This window comes from Haliotis cracherodii, unplaced genomic scaffold, assembly GCF_022045235.1.
Source record: "Haliotis cracherodii isolate W230 unplaced genomic scaffold, xgHalCrac1.p SCAF_11, whole genome shotgun sequence".
Taxonomy (NCBI): domain Eukaryota; kingdom Metazoa; phylum Mollusca; class Gastropoda; order Lepetellida; family Haliotidae; genus Haliotis; species Haliotis cracherodii.
The window spans coordinates 14047716-14068554 of NW_027266266.1; the positions used below are offsets into that span (position 1 = coordinate 14047716).

General features: G+C 40.8%; 1 protein-coding gene across 1 annotated transcript; it reads right to left on the reverse strand.

Moving 5' to 3' along the window:
- Positions 1-1651: 1651 nt before the first annotated feature.
- On the reverse strand, positions 1652-17275 carry LOC139454865 (uncharacterized). The gene is made up of 3 exons (XM_071236482.1): positions 17225-17275; positions 2334-2747; positions 1652-1735 (listed from the first exon to the last, which is right to left on the reverse strand). Exons 1-3 carry the CDS (start codon positions 17273-17275, stop codon positions 1652-1654), a joined length of 549 nt encoding a protein of 182 aa, XP_071092583.1.
- Between the last annotated feature and the right edge of the window lie 3564 nt (positions 17276-20839).

A 20839-nucleotide genomic window follows, 5' to 3' on the forward strand; every position in this document is an offset into this window, starting at 1 on the left:
AATTGCAACGCTTTAGACGAATTGGCCACCCGAGTCCCCCACCTGTACCTTACGTTATGGGTGTGATTACACCAATGATCCTACATAGTAACTAAGTACTTAAAGTGGGATTAACTTCAAAGAGCAATACCAGACACATACTTCTCCAACAAGAGTTATACAAAGCCGAACATCCGAACTTGTGTAATAAGATGGCTCTTCAAGTTCGAGGTAAAGAGTGTCCCTAAATGAGTGGTTGACAGTTTTGGACCCGCACATTGGACACTGTCACTCTGTGATATCTATAGAAACCCGTATAGTTGTCTGTGTTCATCTTTCAGCGTGACCAAACCCAATCTCGGACTGCCCTCTGGTGATGCTTTCAGGTAAGAGTGACCCCAGGGAAGACATTCCAGTATATTGACTTCCCTTGGATATTAAAACGGATTTGCCGTAGGGCCACAGCAATAATGATCTCTGACCAACGAATGACACCGGCTGGTCATGATTCAATGGTCCCAAACTTATATAAATTCGTATTTTCCATTCTCGTACCGTTGTGGACAATAATTGTAGTGCACGGTGGAAGTGCATATTGCATACACAATCAATAACTTTATTCATTCAATATTGCAGGCCATGGGTTTGTGAGTCCTATCCAGTTGCATTCTTGAACTGCCATAATATTGCTTTTCAATACCATAAACATGGCCAGTCATCTCTTGTTCTGATGTAGTCATACTGCTCTGGATTTCGTGGATAAACTAACAGTCACGGGAACAGTTTCGTTTCTTCACCCCTAATTGTATTCCTTCTCATGGGATCATCAATAAATGTCAAGCGGACACTTACTTCTCTTGCTACATGCATCGTCATCACCCAGCATCTGCACTCTGCATCTGCACTCTGAACCGACCCATGCCTGTGCTGTGTCTGAGTGACAACCATCAACCCCATCCAACCTTATCCACTTTGGCGGGCATCATGCATCTCTCCACAGTCTTTACAAATTCCATGCCCTCCATCTCTTTAACCAAACACTCCACTGTACAGACAAGAAATGGCAGTTTGTTCCAGCCTCTATGCTTACTCGGAAGCGTGAAATCAAGAACTGGCAGCACAATGAATAGGCTTATCCAAATGCAGAGCTATGACTTTCTCATATAACAGATCGATGAGAAATATATATCAGTTCTAAAGGCTTGAAAGTAGCATTTGAAAAAGAATTATTCCTCAGCACATAAAATGAACATTTGAATACAGCGAGGGGCATGACATCAAACATGTGCCATTAGTGGATGTCATACAAATACCTAAATTATTGCATCCTTGGGTCAACTTATAAAGTGCAATAGACATTTGAAAGGATTGCGTTTCTCACAACGGCATTCACTGTATATTTAATGGGAGATATACATGTAATTGATAGAGTACAATTGAATAAGGTGAAGCATTCGGATGTCTCAATCTGTATAGACAATGTGTGACATATAGAGTTGAAAAACACGCATGATTGATGCACGGTAAGGACACAAAACTGATATGAATGCAGTAGGAACAGCTGCATAATGTTAAAATCGTTAACATTGACAACGCTTATGTCGATAAATACACCAGCCACATTTTCCAGGACATATGTACAAGTCGTTTATATCTTGCAATGTTGTGGCAACTATTCATTCTCTGTTGTATCACCAACAATCACACCAGAGTCAACATCCACAGCCGTATCCACATCCATAATCCGCTTCGACATCTACGAACACATACACATCTACACCGACACCGACATCAACACCAACACCGCTGCACGTATATAAACCCAAACCCAACGCCAACTTCCAAAGTCAAATACATCCACTCCTATACACTTGACCACATCATATCCTCTCCTGACCAAACCATCACTTGTCCACATCGACATCACACTTGTCCACTCCCATACTTGTCCACAAGTGTCCACACCCACACTTGCCCACACCAACATCAAACCTCACACCCACACCACCCTTGTCCACACTTGTGCTCCAAATCCACACCACATATGTGCACGCTTACGCTTTTGCGCGCACAAGAACACACGAACGCACGCACGCACGCACGCACACACACACACACATAACCACATAAGTGAGCATACACACCACAATTAGACACAACCACACCAACACCTACACCAACAACCAGACCACACCTGTCCACACACACACCCATAACCACATAATTGTGCTTACCCACACCACAATTAGCCACAACCGTAACCTCATCCACAACCACACCATATCACACTTGACCACAACCACACTTACAACCACACAACAATTGTGCACACCAACACTACAATTAACCAATACCACAACACACTTGTCCACACCCACGACCACACCAACAACCACACACCATTTGTCCACACCCACGACCACACCAACAACCACACAACACTTGTCCACACCCACGACCACACCACACTTGTCCACACCCACGACCACACCAACAACCACACAACACTTGTCCACACCCACGACCACACCAACAACCACACAACACTTGTCCACACCCACGACCACACCAACAATCAAACCACACTTGTCCACACCCACGACCACACCACACTTGTCCACACCCACGACCACACCAACAACCACACCAAACTTGTCCACACCCACGACCACACCAACAATCACACCACACTTGTCCACACCCACGACCACACCAACAACCACACCACACTTGTCCACACCCACGACCACACCAACAACCACACCACACTTGTCCACACACACGACCCACCAACAACCATACAACACTCCAAGTTAGTTTGTTTCAGATCATGCGTATTATTTACAAAGAGAGAGATATGACAACTCACATTCCTCATCCAGTATCGATCATAACACTTCACAAAAGCAATCTTTAAAACGCTATCCTTGTTATACTCACTGGTACGGAATTGGAAAAAAAAATTGGTTTTGCTAAAAAGAATTATGGCTTCCGAAATGTATACACAAAACACAATGTATACGCTTTGATACATATTTATTCAAAGTCATTAATGTCAAGTACTAACTGTGAATAAAAAGGAAACTGGTATCAAATGTTCAAGGGGTACCTTAAGCCTGTTGTAAATGGTTGTGAACCCAATTCATTAGGCAGTTCCTTCTTACAAATGAAGCGTTTATGTAAAGTTTTAAGCAAAGAATGGGGCATTATTAACCGGGTTCGATGCGACCAGGTGTTCGCGAAAAGGACACACACGTTCAGGTCTACCGGAAGCACCCACCCCTCACATACAATTTGCACGTTCTCGTTAATGTCGTCCAGTTTGGACCAGTTCTATACGAAGTCTTCTGTAAACCATCCAGGCATCACAGTGATCAGTGGACCACATGTAAGTGGATCTTGTGCTGGATGATAAAAGCTGGTGTCACGTCCCGGTAACCCTGAGTAAATATGGTGATTGTCCTTTAGCGATCTCATAGATTGCACTGAATTCAGAGTAAACACAGGCAGAGAAAGCAGTGATTTAATGGAAGGAACAATTCTTGTCTCGTGATGGATGCTGATCTACAGCAGTCCGGTGAGAGATGACATTGAACTCTTAAATAAATTTCTCATATTATGTTATATCAGATTTACAGTGGATATAATTATGTTACATGTTCAAGGGAGACAAATTAGCATGCCTGATTACCACAATCAAGTAAACATATTCTCTTTATTGGCGTTATGAAATGTACATCAAACCAATTGAGTATTCGTTAGCACTGAACATCTTTTCATTTATAAAAACACCATATAGTTAATTATGTGACCCAGAATGGTATATGTAGTGAAATAAAAATGATTTAATTGCTGTGCTTTAATTAAGGCAATTTAACAATTGGAAGCTGGATTCTGCTGTTGGAAACACCATAGTACTAATTTGTTTTGCAGGTGGTAGTAGTTATGGAACTGTCACTGAATGTTGAGGTTTGAGATTTGAGAACACATACAATGCAACTACACATACACACCCAAAAACACTACAGTTTAGTAGGTTCCATATTGGTTGGTTGGTTGGTTTGTTGTTTAACGCCACACTCAGCAATGTTCCAGCTATATGCCGGCGATCTGAAAATAATCGGGTCTAGACCAGACAATCCAGTGATTAATATCATGAGCATCGGTCCACGCAAATGGAATCGATGACATGCATCAACCAAGTCAGCGAGCCTGACCACCCGATCCCGGAGGTCGCCTTTTACGACAAGCATAGTCACCTTTTACGGCAAGCGTGGGTTGCTGAAGAACTATTCTACCCTGGAATCTTCACGGGTCGGTTCCATATTGAAGACTGTCATGTCGAAGTTTGGTCGTCAGCGTGAAGTGAAAACTCATTAGAACGTACAACGATGAAGTAATTGATGAAAGCATACGTTAATATAGACGTTAGGGGCGGTCGGGTAGCCTAGTGGTTAAAGCGTCAGCTCGTCACGCCGAAGACCCGGGTTCGATTCCCGACATGGGTACAAGGTGTGAAGCCTATTTCTGGTGTCCCCCGCCGTGATATTGCTGGAATATTGCTAAAAGCGGCGTAAAACCATACTCACTCACTAATATAGACGTTACATGTCCGAAGGCAGCAGCCAGCTTGTTCAGGTATATCATGTGAAGTGGTCGGTTCTCATACTATACTTTTGATTAAGTGAGCATTACCATGTGAACAAAACTCTAAACTCATATCAAAATTATACTGGAGCCATTTAATCAGTATGTCAGTGGATCTTGTTTCCAATCATGTGAGTATGTTATTGGAGGCATGTAACCAAAAGTCAACACGTCCCTAAGAATGTGTAACGACGAGCAAAGGGCATTGTGAGGCTGTAGTGTCCTATGGGTGTAATTACATATTCTTAAAGACGTTGGATACCATTGTTCATGCGCATACCGGACGTGCATGTAACGGCGAGTATTTGTAATGCGGTTACGTCCCTTTCACTCGCGGCTAATTGTACTTCCGCCAAAATAGAACTCATAGAAATGTAAATTTGGGCAAAAGTTACCTCCCCTGATTACTTATTTTAGGGGTTTGCTGTGTTGATTGAAAATAATTTGAATATCCTCTGGTAACATGTTGTTTTTATTTTATAATTTTATTTCCTAATGAATAAACATTAGAAATAAGTCAGTTGGAAAAATATCTTGATTTTGTAAAATGCTTTTTTGACTGATGAATCATTTTTTTGGAAAATGTGCTTTTTTAAGTAAAATAATGTGTAAAATTAAAAATGTTTTGACTTGAATTTTCATTTTTCTGTTTTGTGTCATATCAATACTGTAATATGTCTATTTAAAAACACTCATTTAATAATCAAACTTTAAAATGACCATTTTATTGGCAAAATGATTTTATCATCCGGTGCCTCTAGATGGCGCCACTTATTCAAAAAATGTCATGGTGACTTGGTTTTTTTATTGCGTAATTTTATTCAGGACATATTTTCCCTCAAAATGATACCGAATATACCCATTTCTTGAAAAATAATTTTGGGTATGCAACCTCTTTAATATAGCGTTATACAATATTAACACCTTACAATATTATACTGGGATACAAGGCCAACATCATCTGCATTAGGTTCAAATGTGCACAAACTGTACTTCCTCAATGATTCGTGTAACACGCTGGAGCTGATATCAAGAATGTCTTTGGACTATATGTGTAAATATTCTTGCTCGAACAAAGGAAGCGAAGGCCGTCATTTAATTTACACAGAAGAAATTCTAAGTTAATGCATTGTTTAATTTTAAACATAACTGGTGTACGATTTCTGCACGCTCAGTCGAATTGTGAGATTAGATATGCGCTTCTCAACGGACAGGTTGCTAAATCAAATTAAAGTAACGAATTAGATTACAGTTTGTGACATTAAAGAAATCTTACATTACGTTACGCAAACGAGGAAAGTTTATATCACGTAACCATGCAATCAATAATATGCCTATTTGCCATGTTTAAATATGGATCGTCGTGTTGGGAGTCTATAGTGCCCTTTCCTGTTGTTTCGTTTTGATAACAGTACATTCATCAATCTCACCGTCTGTGTGTAAGATTGCTCCTTTCTATCTTACATCTTCTTATCTTTTGCTGGCTGAATCCGAAACATTAGATACAACTTGCAAAACACGGAAATGATGTTTGATATTCTTATGGAAATTGCTTATTTACACATATTATATAAACATTAAAAGATGGCCTGCTGTAGCAAGCACAAGTGTTATAACATAAGCATTACAACAACCAACGATCAAAGGGATGATAACAATGTTGAATGGCATGGGAAATCATATTGTCACATGTCTTTGAAGCGTCATATAAATCATTAGCAACTCTTATTGATTCTTCTGAGCGTTCACATCAATCTTGGCTGGGGCTGAGGTTTGTACGAAAACATCTTAATGCTGCAGAACTTTTGTTTGTTTGTTGTTTAACGCCGCACTCAGCAATAGTCCAGCTATAGTTTACTCAATGGTAAAAAAAAAAAAAAAGATAGATGCATGAACTTATTGAAAAGATCAAAATCTCAACTAAATCATTATCTAAAATGACAGCCATACAGCATCCGATATTGGCAGGACAGTTGCCACAATTGAAAACAACAACAACAAGCTTTCAACGTAATGGACAAAGGGCACGCACATCTAAAGTCGCTGAAGTTCATGGACACGTCAAGTTAATAGCGTGTGTGACTACCCCCTGCTGCAAGACACGCAAAAACTCGCACATAAAAGTCAGTCCTCTGATGATGTAACGTGGGATACGTCGCCATTCTTTCTTGGAGGACCTGGATCAGTTCTTGTCGGTTGGCTTGAGGACGTGGTCGCTGTCGCTGTCGAACACTATGATCCATGATATCCCAGAGGTGTTCTCTGTGGGACATGTCTGGTGAGCGTGCAGGCAAGGGCAACACGTTGACGTTGTTGGCTGCATGAATAGGACTTAAGGGGGTTTGGCGTCATTAACATGCTAATAAAGGGCACCACGTGGCAGATATTGTAGAAATTGAAGGACTATCGGACGAAGAATGTTATCAATGTAACGCTGAGCTGTCAATTTCCGTAAACTGTGACCCGTGGTGTTCTCTCCTGCCCTCAAATTCCTTCCGGCCCCATACACCCCCTTCACCATACGACACGAACTCCCGGCAGAAACATGCCTCCGTTCGTTCTCCCCTGTCTTTCATCAGCCCTGAACAGACAGAACCTGCTTTCATCAGTGAAACGACGATCTGCAATTCGCGCCGCTGCCAACGGCGTACAATCCGCGCCCATGTCAATGTGTGAAGACGCTAGTACGCCTTCAATAACTGTCTCCTGTAAGCCCTAATTTATTCAGCCCTTCTATACCCTTATTGCACGTGTAGTTTCAGCTGCCCAAACGGCACGTGTTTTTCATTCTTTTCGCTTTTTCTTCAAACATAAAACGTGTCGTGGAAATTAATCATTTTTTGCATAGAGTATTATTATGTTAAGACGATGTGTTTAATTTAAACACGTGTTTTTGATTTTTTGCATTTGTTTTTAAAGTGGAAAAGTTTCGTTTGGCCGCCAGTTCAGATGATATAAACTGACATCAAAAAGAAACTTTACCAACTGAAAATATAAATTTCAGACAAAGTATAAATTATTTTTACATGAAGTCCATCTAAAACACATAACCTAAATACAACAATAGAAAATGTTAATCGTCTGTTACATGTTTGCGAGATAACACGCGAAAAAGTGAAAAACACGTGCACCACGGACAACTGCAAATGCACGTGCGGGTAAGGGTATAAAACGATTGCAACGGGAGCCACCCACGCCCATATTGCACGAACCTTCGGTTGCTCCTGTGTTGCCGTTACCAAATTGATGCAACCTTACAGACAGACAGGACCGCTGACAGGCCAAGAACAGGCAGACCCAGGGTGACCACGCCCCATGATGACCGGTACCTGCGTACCTTGCACCTCCGAAATCGCTTCCTGACAGTGACGTCATCAGCGACGAATGCATTAGGTCACAGGGTTAGTCGACAGACAGTGGCCAGGAGACTCAGGGCTCATGGAATCAGGGATTTTAGACCATACATAGGACAGCTATTGACAGCGCAACATCGTCGTCTGCGATGGAGATGGGCCCGGACTGTACGACGTTTGCATCGACGGGACTGGCAGAGGGTTGTCTTCACTGACGAAAGTCGATTCTGTATGTTTAGGGCTGATGGAAGACAACGTGTTTACCGTCGATGGGGTGAACGAACGGCGGCGTGTTGCGTGCAGGAGGTCGTACCATATGGTTGAGGGAGTGTCATGGTGTGGGGAGGGATCTGTGGGCAGGAGAGGACACCGCTGGTCATCGTTGACGGAAACTTGACAGCTAAGCGGTAACATTCTTCGTCCAGTTGTCCTACCATTTCTCCAACAGCAGCCACGTGGTGTCATGTATCAGCATGGCAACGCTAGAGCCCATACAGCCAGAATTGACACTAACTTCCTCGCAGCCAACAACGTCAACTTCCTGCCGTGGCCTGCACGCTCACCCGACATGTCCCCCATAGAACACCTCTGGGACTTGATGGATCGTCGTGTTCGACAACGACCACACTCTCCAGTCAACAGGCAAGAACTGATCTTGGCCCTTCAAGACGAATGGCGTCAAATCCCACATGACATCATCAGACGACTGACTTTTTCTGTGCGTCGAAGAGTTTTTGCGTGTATTGAGGCATTTGGTGGTCACACACGCTACTAATGACTTGTTATTGAACGTGAGCGATTGTTTATGTACTGGGCCTATTGTCCATGATTCTGAAAGCTCGAGTTTTGTACCACACCCAACTTTGGGGGGCTCTGACGTCATTCTCGGTCGCGGTATGATTGTCATTTTCAGTGTTGATTATGTTGATATATTGATCTTCTCAATACACTTTACTTCATGCATGTATGTTTTGTTGTTTTTGTGCAAGAGTGATTTCAAACTCTGGTAAAGTTTCTTTTGGACGTCAGTTTAGTTAGTGACTGTATCAGTTAGTTTGATATTCAATATGAACACAGGAAAAACAGTTTTTTGCATAACGTTTGTGCAATATATGCATTAGTACGTATATTCTTTTTATTAACTAGTATGTGTGTAACCATTGCATACGCATATATAGTGCATGAGCATGGGGTTCTCTGAAATTCTTGGTTCTTGAAATTTTGACGGAAATTCATATACTAGTAACTTATTGCAAAAAACATAAACTTCTTTTTTTTGTCTGTCAAAACACATGAAAAAAATCATATCTGAAACTATACAGTATCGGTACTGATTTCGTGTAAATTCATGCTCTAAAATCAATAATCTCATAATAATTGGTGTTGATAATGTTAAGATCCCTTGAAACTATAACATTCATGCTCGGGGCATACATGAGAGGTAAGATTTTTAGAAGATGTATCTGTCAATCATCTGCTGAAAAAAATCTGCATTGATGATCTTCACTGAAGATCAACTTGTAGGAGTCCCCTTTGACGTTCATGAAACCGATGTGTAAATACGTGAACTGGAGTCAGAACAAACTCTTCATAGATTCTATGACATCTGACACTTAGTCCTAAAGGCGAATAGGAAAGATGATTTAATATTTCCCGGATCAGAATGCATTCAGTTTCAAAACCGAATACCGTTTGACAGGCAATTTGGAGAGCTGGCGAAAATGTGGTCACAGGTCTTTGCTAAACACGATTGCTGCCAAAAAACGCATGTATTTGTTTTAGGAGTTCCTCTGGCGTGACCAAACTTCATCTTCATCATTCTTTAGATGTGGAAAATGATCTTAAGTGAGACATCGCCTTAAATCTCCTGCCTCTTCCGTTGATGGATGCTGGACTTTAGAGATCCAAAGAGCCAACATGCCTGAAGACTTGTTGGATGCAGAATCTTTTACACTCCCAAAATCCACACATATTTCAGTTGAAGCGTTCCACACAATGTGTTATGTTTTTTTTCCTCTGAAGCAGTTCCAGCAACGGTATAGTTATCTGGTGGTTAAGGATGCAATTAATGTGACATAAGTAGCATAGATTACAGTTGCAAACTAGATTGGGGTGTAGTGTATTCTAACTGCATAGGGTTGTCTCCTATATACCCAGCGGCGATGACCATCAGTCGGTTTAATCAGAGCGTTGCTGTGCTTCCAGACTTACAACCTCTCCGCGTTAAAACATCTGTGAGGAACCGACGACAATACTCACTCTCGTACTGTCCGATCAATGGCCCGCTCTTTACACTGATGCCAAAACACTTCACGGTAAATGCGGGGCTCCTTCGTTTACACCACCGTCTGGCACGATTGAGTCTGTCCTTCGTGCATTAACTTCAGGGCGTGTTTTCAAAATGAATAGATTTCTAGTCCCCTAGGATTACGGGGATCGATCGCTACTATAATGATTTGACTTAGGAATGCTGAAATGTCAGGCCTATCCAATACCACTATTCGTGTAAATAAAACATTTGATAATCACAACTATTTGAATTGCTGGTTGAAGTTCAGATATATGTGCTTGTATCTGTATAGCTAGCCTTAGGGAACATAACGTTTCCATATTTATCAATCTGGTGGAGATAGATAGCTATAGGAATGCCCTGTACCTTTATTACAGAAGTTGTTGATCCCGCATAAACAGTTTTATCATCCAAAACTGGCTCCCACAGGAGATATCGCTTGCATGAGATCAAGCGATATCTACACTGTAGATATCGCTGCAATGAAATTACATCACAATGCTTTGCAGACCATTGTGACATCACTGGTTACCATGACGTCACAATCAAATGACATCACTAATGGCTCTGCTACTGAAGCTGTTTGCAGTACTTTTTACACTGAAGACACTGCTAATTACTGTCTACAAATTTAAAAAGTTGAAAGAATGATGTTGGATGATAAATAAAATCTCACCCTCGTGTCTTTTGATATCAAATATATCAACACTCGTTGATAAAAGTGGCAAAAATCCTCGGCAAGCCTCGGATTTTTCCACTTTTATCAACTCGTGTTGATATATTTGATATCAAAAGACACTCGGGTGAGATTCTCTATATCACAGCAATGATAGGAATAGTGCACAATCTGAAACAGTTATCTGAGACCATGACTTCAGAACTTAATCGAAAAATCACGATAACGTGTAACAGTCCATTTCACTGGTGTTCCATAAGTTAATACTTCATCAAGTGTGGACACGGTATCAACCAATAATGCAAAGGACGCCCGTTTGCAGCTTTATCATGTTATACATACGATAACCCGACGGGCGAATGTTCGATACTTGTGTTTAGATATGGCGCCACGTGGATGCCAAGTATGTAGTAAGCGTGGTTAATAATCTCTCGCATGGGAGAACCCCTTGATCTTTGATGACACAATGTGATATGTTTCTCTCGAGCCACTTCACTCACTTGTCACTACATCATAGAGTATTTATACATCAGGGTTCATTTGTCTGAAATATATTCAATCATAACGCATTTGGTCCTCCATGAACCTTAGAAGATGAGGAACATGTCACACAGCCATGGGATATTGTAAGGGACATTATCGGTTTCTCGCGGCCGACTAATAAATACAAGTAACAAAACTCGTTCTATTATCTAAACGTAGAGGAGTCCATTGCGCTAGTCTAACTATTTTATAAGCGTGTGTTTATGAATCGCTATCAAATAGTGATGAAATCGGGTGTTCGCAAAAAGGTGCGCGTATCCTGATCCATCCGTGGCACCCGTCACAAACACATTCAAGGGAAAGTCAACTGTACAAGTGAAAATGAAAATCCACATGACATGGGAGGAATTTCGGAAGTGATGCAGGTCTTTAGATATTAACCACTTTGGTGAAACCCACAAGCTGGCAAACAATGACAAATTATCAGGGTGAGTCTGGGATTCGAACACACTATCATATGTTACTGGCACGGCTAAGACATGCGAACACCTCTGGTAGAGCGTCCGCCTGGAGAGCGAAAAGCCCGCGGTCCGAATCCAGGCCACGTCGTACCAAAAGACGTTAAACGATTGTTGTTTTCCTGCCTGGTGCTCGGCATTTAGGGGCTAAAACAAGGACTGGTAGGCTCGGAGTCAGTATACTGTGTCTGAGTGGGGTATTCATGATAAACTGCGGCATGGTATCTCTGTGGGTATATAATCGGCATTGATCCGGACTAGTATAAGCAGCCAAATATACATACACACGTGCATGCATATCTCTATAAAAGTGCAATAATCTTGGACGCGACGTTAAACCCTATTTCATCTCACCTCACTTGTGAGATATTGTTGCGCCTTAGAGGATTTAACCATCCGAGTGACCTTGTACAGCAATGTATGGGCATGCTCACACCTACGTGTGTATATGAGTCTATCTACATGTTGGTGTTTCTTCAGAAAGAACGGACATCTTACTTTCGCTTGTCAGAGGCGGCGTTCCTAGTTTCTTTTCTATACAAATATACCACACAACCAATTTAATGCTCATCCCTCTCATTAACAAAGAAAATCTTATCATAGTTCCACTAGGCATCATATAGTTCCAAGAATAAAAGTTTATTTCATATTAATATGTACCTTAGTTCATTTATATTAATAACATTAAAAAAAAATTCAGGAACATAATAACCTTTGTTGTGAGTATTAATCATGGCGATATTGCTTGGTTTTTCATACCTCAGGCCACTATTGCACAGCCTCTAGAGGGTTATCTTTCGCCAAATGGCATTAATTATATGAAACTGAATAAAATATCACATTGAAGGAACCAAACTCTAAAGGGAATCCATGAGTATGTATTCTTCAAAAAAGGTAGAGGATATAAGTCCAACATCCAATGCAAGAACGTTTATGTCTGTAAAACTTAACACCAAAACATATTCGAAAGTTTGCACGTGCAGCACTCAGTAGCGCCGCACACGTGTTAAGGTGTCATTCCTGATTTTTACATTTTCAAGGAAGATCGCTGTGGACCATTCGTTCCGTCAATCGGGTGTTTATGTATGAACTAGCGATGCAGTGTCTGAAACGCGCGGAACCTGGCAGAAGTCAGCATGCAGTGGTCAATACGTTCAATGTTTCACAGTCTGTGATTAGCAGACTATGGATCAGATACCTACAAACCCCAAATATTGACGATCGACCCCGTGCAGTGTGTCCCAGGTCAACAACAAGTGTACATGATCGATTGATCTGAAACCAGGCTCTACGAAATCGAGGTCAAACGTCAAATCAAATTGCTGCAAACTTTCATCAGGCTACTGGAGTATATAATAATCGCTGATGCAGAATTGGTGGAAGATGTCATCCTCATCCTCCGTTTCTCCCCTAACACAATACACCGAAACATATTACATACGCAGTTAATGGTAATGTTCTTTACTAACTGTTAATAACAAAGTCTTTTTATGATCACAAGTGGTATTAAAGTTGCAAGTTGCAGATTAAGCTGGAAGCAAAGTCATTTCTACTGATTGTTCTTCTTACAAAATGAGAGATTATAGGTATAAAACCTGGAAAGTTAGGTTTTGAGGGTTTACCGGTAGGGCAGGACATGCTTACTAGGCTATACCCTTTTCGCGAACACCTGGTACCATCAGCGTACCGTCTTCAGTTATTCATTCCTATCATATTTACAGCTAATTTACCTTTAAAGCTCAAAGGAACCTGTTTCGGCTGATTGGTTATTCTCTGGCGTTGACCATTTATGTTAACGAGGCCAATGACTTTAAAAACCTGAAACACTCACTCACCCACTCGGGTTGAAACGCTGGAGCTGATCCACATGCACTGTACACATTAAGGTGTTCGCAAGGTCAAGGCACGAGCATGCAGTCAGTTAACTTACATGTACGTCCAAACACAACCAAGATCAATTCTCACAAAATGCGATATGTTACATTACAATATTGCTGCATGTGGTCTGTAGGCTCAGTCGAAAGGTCTGATTAGCTTGATGTTTCTCAGCCTACGGTTTGTTAATCAAAATAAAGAAGTGATTAATTAGATTACAGTTTGTTGACATGGAAGACGACACAGAGTACGCTATATAAACATTGTAGCCAATGAAGGCACGTTTATGTCATGTAACCTCGCAATCAATAATATTTTTTGTCGCCATGTATATAAACAGATCGCCGTGTTGGGAATCTATATTCCCTTCTTCGGCTGCCGCTTCCTTCTGATTACATTCATCAATATAACCGCCTATGTTTAAGATTGCTTCTTTCTCCACCGCATCGTAAACGTTTTGCTGACTAAAAGGGCTTTTTTAACTGTTTAGCTTAGGTTTAGAGACACCATCAGCCAGTCAGTGTATGTAAACGGGTAAACGAAAGAAAATTTACCACTTTAAAAATGAAACTGCCAAGATTAAATTCAGACTAAATAAAATGCAAAACACATAGTCTAAACACAACAATGCTCTAAGCATTGTGATACACGGCCACGGCACGTGTTCTTGTAGAAAATGCGTAAATATGAGAAACACGTGCCGCGTGGACACCTGAAACACCACGTGCAATAGGGGTATATAAATAATTCGGGCGGATTGTCAGACACTAACACTGATAACTAACACATAAATGCCATGATTGACACTCGAACAACGCGATCGGGCGCTGGGTATGATACAGATGGGAGCCACCCATGCCCACATTGCTAGAACTTTTGGTTGGTTGTTCCCATGTTGATGTTACCAGCCTGTTGCAACGTTACTGACAGACCAAGAACAGGCGGACCCAGGGTAACTACGCCCAATGAAGACCGGACATTGCCTACTTTGCATCTCCGTAATCGATTTTGACATCAGCGACGAATCCCTTAGGGCATATGGGTAGTCGACAGACATTGGCCAGGCGACTCGGGAATGTAGGAATTGGGGGCTTACAGAGGACAGTTATTGACATCACAACATGGTCGTCAGAGACTTAGATGGGCCTTGACTGTACGTCAGTTGCAGCAATTCGTCTTGAAGAGAGTCGTCTTCACTGATGAAAGCCGTTATTGTCTTTCAGAGCTGATGGAAGACAGCGTGCTTACTGCCTAAGGTGGGGAACGAACTGCAGCATGTTGCGTTCAGGAGGGAGTGTTATGGTGTGGGAAAGAATTTGAGGGCAGGAGAGAACACCACTGGTCATCGTTTACTGACATGTGCCAGCTCACCGTTACATGGATGACATTCTTCGTCAAACTGTCCTTCCCTTTCTACAACAGCTGCCCCGGAATCCTTTATCAGCATGAAAACGCCAGACCCCATACAGCCCGAATCGTGTTGCCGTGGCCTGTACGCTCCCCAGACATTGCCCCGGCCCATATAACACCTCTGGGGTGTCATGGATCATTGTGATCGACAGCGACTACATACTCCAAGCCAACCGACAAGAACTGAACCAGGTCCTCCAAGAAGAATGCCGACGTATCATCAGACGACTGACTTGTTCTTGACGCCGGAGAGTTGTTGCTTGTCATGTGGCAGGGGATGGACACACACGCCGTCACCGTGACCTTTCATTGATCTTCAGATATATTAGATGTGTGTGCCCTTTGTCCATTTCGTTGAAAGCTTGTTTATGCTACCTACCTCACCCTCAGCTGTAACTGTCACGCCAATAGGGATGTATGGCTGTGATTTTGCTTGTTGAATTCGTTGAGATTTTGATCTTTTCAATAAAGTTTACTTCATGCATCTCTCTTTTGTAGGTTTTATACTAGAGCAATTTAAAACTGTGTTACCATTTATTTTAGCTGTCATATCATTTTGAATATACTCTTATAAATCGGTGACTTGATTAACTCGCATAAACATATAAAAAACATGTGTCTTTGTGAAAATGAAACTATGGTTCTTATGTGGTAATAAACTTGCAAAACACAGAAATTGTTTTTGATTTATCTGTGTTTCGTATCTTTTGAAAACATCGAAAGTTAAGCCTACATTGACCCTTGATGTAGTAAGCATACGCGTTATATAATAACAACAGTCGAAGATCAAAGTGATGATAGCTATGTTTTATGGAATGGAAAATCATATTGTGACATGTCTCTGAAGCGTCATAAAAATCATTAGCTACTCTTATTGTTTCTTCAGAGCACAGCTGACGTTTGTACGGAAACATTTCAATGCTACAACAGTAATGGTCATTTTCACAACGACAAATGTTCTTGTATGTTTATGTGAGTTAGCAGAGATTCTGTTATGAAAATGGAAAGAAGTTTGTTGTTCGTATTAATGTCTCATTCAAAATAGTATTACAGGTAGTGATTGTATCAATTCCTTTTGGTGTTCACAGCGTAAAGCAGTGTTTTACAAAGTGTGTTCGAAGATGCATAAGTATACATCTCAATTGGTATTTGTATAAAAGGCATGTGTATGATCCAAACTCAGTTTAGCGTTTGACGTATTTGTGTGAAATTAGGTACTTGATAATTGTGACCCTAACTCATATAATGTATTCTGGATTACTATTTTGATTTTTTTCTGTTTCTTATATTTATGTATTTAGAATAAACTAATGATGAAACAGTAAATATGACAGTTGAAAAAACCGTTATGTCATAAAACAATGCGAATCTATTGTAAAATGTCAAAAGCTTTCCCAGCTTCGCTCAGAAAAAATACTACTGTCTCTGTCTGAAAACTCTTGTCTCAAAAATGTTACAAAAACATAATACCTTATATCTGAGACAATGCCATATGATGTAAAATCGTGTTTCTGAAACCACTGATATGTCAGTTTATGACAGTTAATCATGAGACATGCACGTTTCCCGAAAAAAGAACAACTCACATAAAGGTTCCCTTGAAGCAATACCGTTGAGATGAATGCAAACCCCTTGGGAAACACACCAAATGGGAAGACATTTACAAGATGTGTAAGTGTATTTCCGTCAATCATCTGCAGATGTCAGCAAGTGACGATCTGCTGGGTGGACTCTTCCTAGGCGTCTGTGGAACCCGTGTGTAAAAGTCAGAACCAGTAACAGAACATACGCTCTGTATACCAGTATACCGTATCTCAAACAGTCAGTGTGAAGACCAATTTTCTCGGGATCAGAATGTTTCCAGTGTCAAGTAAACACAGTTGAGAGGCAATTTGGAGACTTTTCGAAAATTGGGTCAAAGGTCTTTGCAAAAACATGATTGCTTCCATAGAAGCCATGTACTTGTTCAAGGACTTCCTCTGGCGTGACCAACCTTCATCTGTATCTTGCTGCGGATGTGAAAAATGATCCCGAAGGGAGACATCGTCTTAAATCTCCTGCCTGTTCCGCTGATGGATGCTGAACTTAAGTTATCCAAAGAGTTAACGTGTCTGAAGACTTGATGGATGCAGAAATTTTACACTCCCGGAAATTTCACATATTCAGTGGAAGCGTTTCCACACAATATGTATTTTCTTCGACTGAAGCAATTCCAGCAACTGGGCTCATGGTTGGAGGATGTAAAGAATGTGAAATAAAGCAGCATACTTTATAGTTGGGAAATAGCGTCAATTGTACATGTTCTATATACTTACTACATTGAATGTTTTCCTGTATGCCGTTGAGCGATGACCATCTTGCCGGTCGGCCACTTTAGTAATTATAAGAACATTATAAGAACATCGCCGTCCTCAGACCTGTTCAGACTTCTGTGTTGAACTGACGATTATTCTCTGTCGCGAACTTTCCGATCAATGGCCCACTGTTCACACTGACGCCCAAACACTTGGGTAAATTCGGGTCTTCTTACTTTACAGCACCGCCCGGGACGAATTAGTATGTTCTTCATGTATTAACTTCAAGACATGGAAAATTGAACATATTTTTACATATGCCCTAGGCGTCCGACGATCGATGGCTGGTATATATGACTAAAGAATGCTGATATGCCAGGCCCATCCTACACCAATTCTTGTATAAATACAGCTTTAGCAATCTTAACTATTTGAATTGCAGGTTGAAGTTTATAAAGTAGCTTGTATAGGTAGCCTTGGCAGGATATAGTTGTAGACATTGGTTTCCTTATTTATAAATCTGGTTGAGATACAGTCGAACATCGTTGTGTCGAACACGTGGGGACCTGATAAATAGTTCGCGTTATCCAGGATTCGAGACAAACAGACATCTTGTGAGATTATATGCCAGGTCCGGAAGCAATACCAAATTGCAGTGCCCAGGCTGCTGGTAGTGCAGGGGATGGCAACTCTGCATTGATTACACTGTTCCTGTCTAGACCGGCGTTATTGCATAAGTCATAGCTCGAATAAAAGATTCACTAACATAATATGTTAGTCAATTGTGTGGCGTTAGTAGAAAGTTGGAAGTATGACGAATTTCGGTGTGTGAGCGTTATTTTTTTATTTTGAACTGTTCGATTCTTCAGGGGAATTGTATGCTAAATTTGGATACTTGGGACTCCCAAATGAGTTCGAGACAACTGGAATTCAACATATCCAGTTTAACAGATCCGAGTATAAATGATGATAAATATACATGGAATTAGCAGAGACCGGCAGGCAATCTCAAAACAACCGGGAATTCGACACATGCAAGTTCGTAACAAAAAGGTTCCACTTTAGATAGGAATCCGATTATATTATTATTGTTGTTTCTGTACGAACAGTTCCCACAACAATACAAATATGAGCAGTATCAAATCGGAAACACTGTTAGCAGTGACATCATGCCCTGAAGTCCACGACGTTAGAACACAATCGAAACATCAAGACGTTGTTAAGCTATTCGACGGTTCACTTAAATGGTGTTCCATGATTTGATACTTGCTCATGTTTTCACACGGTATTAGAAACATTTATGCATATTCAGAAGACATCTGTGTGCAGTATTAACATTGTGCTAGGTTTCCATACACATTAATGCTTATTTCTTTCCGGGAATAACTGTCTGTGTACTTGGCAAAGCATATAAACCAGCATAAACGTAATAACAAACTGACTTTGAATGTCAACGGATTGCATCCTAACAATATAAAGTTGTGTTATTCCTCAAACTACACACATTATGGCGCTCACATGATTCCAAATACAAGATTAAATTTTACATGAATACATCGAATAAAACAAATATTCGCCGAGTTATGCTATATAACTGGAACATTTAACATCGGAATATAGGTTTCTGCTAGGTTTCCATACACAAAGATCCTTACCTGATTAATAAAAAAGTTTATTTTCTTCTTAAAGAGTACCAATCTTGCGAAATGCAAAACAATTCCACTGAATAACTTTTTTTTCTGCGATTTTCCAAGTCATTCTGATTCTGTGCGGTTCTAGTGCATTAACATTTACTGTGGAACGTGATGTTGATTAAAACAGGCTATGACGTGTGTATACGTACTTATGGGCGAATGTTCGATATCTGAGTTTAGATACGGCGCCACATGGTGCCACATACGTAGTAAACATCATCAATAATCTCTCGTATTGGAGAGCCTGTTGATATCTGATCACACAATGTGATGTGTTTCTCTCATATCACTTGTCTCACTTGTCACTACATCATAAGATTATTATTAAATCAGGGTTCGTTGGTCTGAAGTGAATTCAGTAATAACGCATGTGATGGGAAACATGTCACATGTCAAACCGTTATGGAACACTGTAAGGTCACCCTCTCCCTACTTTAGAATATAATTGACAGAGCTCTTTCTATTATTATATGACACTTCCTTGACATAGATGGGAAACATGTAACACAGCTATGGGTTACCGCAAGGGACGTTCTCGCAGTCTCAACATTTGAATATATGAGACAAAACTAGGAAATATCTGATACATGATACTCCAATAACAGTTGTGCATTACAACTGAAGTAGAAGGATCTGGCTTTAAATGTTGAAGGTAAAGGGTGTCCCGAAATGAGTGGCCAACAGTCTTTGACCAGAACACAAGGGCAAACATTGAACAGCATGCCAACCTGTGGCCAGATGTTAGATTGTGATTGCTATAGAAACCTATCAACTATACATGTACCTGTCTAGCGTCGTCCTCTGGACTGATGAACTAATTGTTGACTGTCCTCAGGGGATAGGTTGTCAGAGGAGTGAGCGACAGGAACACCATTCCGTATATTGCCTTCTGTTCGATATTGGTCATTTTAGAACATTGGAGAACAAGACACTGAAAGCGTATATGATATGTTTTAGTTCCAATTCTCATAATATTCTGACCTTCAACTGTGGTACATGATGGGAATGGCATATTTCATACACAACCAATAACTTCTTTATTCTTTTGATATTGCAAGTGATTCCATGTCAGTTGGGCTCTGGAACTTTTCAATACATTGCCATCACCTCTTGTTATCCATATCCATCAAATATCCTTACAAAATTTCGACTGTACGATTCCGACGATATTATGAAGTATTATCCACATGTCTACCATAAAACCCGTTAAAGTCCTGACTGAGGCCTTGATTGTTGTGACCTTGATAAAACAACTTCTGAGCAAGAGTCGAATGACGATATTTGAAATCTTGGAAGACATCTGTAAACATCTGACCATGAACCAGTTATATTTCTCCTCATTAATGTAAGGCAAGCAGACCCTCACTTCTGTTGGTACATGCATCGTCCTCAATCCAAATCTGCACTTATGACCGGCCAATGTCCACCTAGTGCTATGTAGGAATGACAGCCATCACCCATAACCAAGTTTATCCATTCAGCCCAGCCACATAGATCTCTCCCGAGTCTTTATTAATTCCCTGTCCTTCATTCTGTTTGTGCAAACATTCCAGTGCACTGACAATCCCTGGCTGCTTGTTCCAGACTCTATGCCGAGTCAGAGACATGACACCAATAACT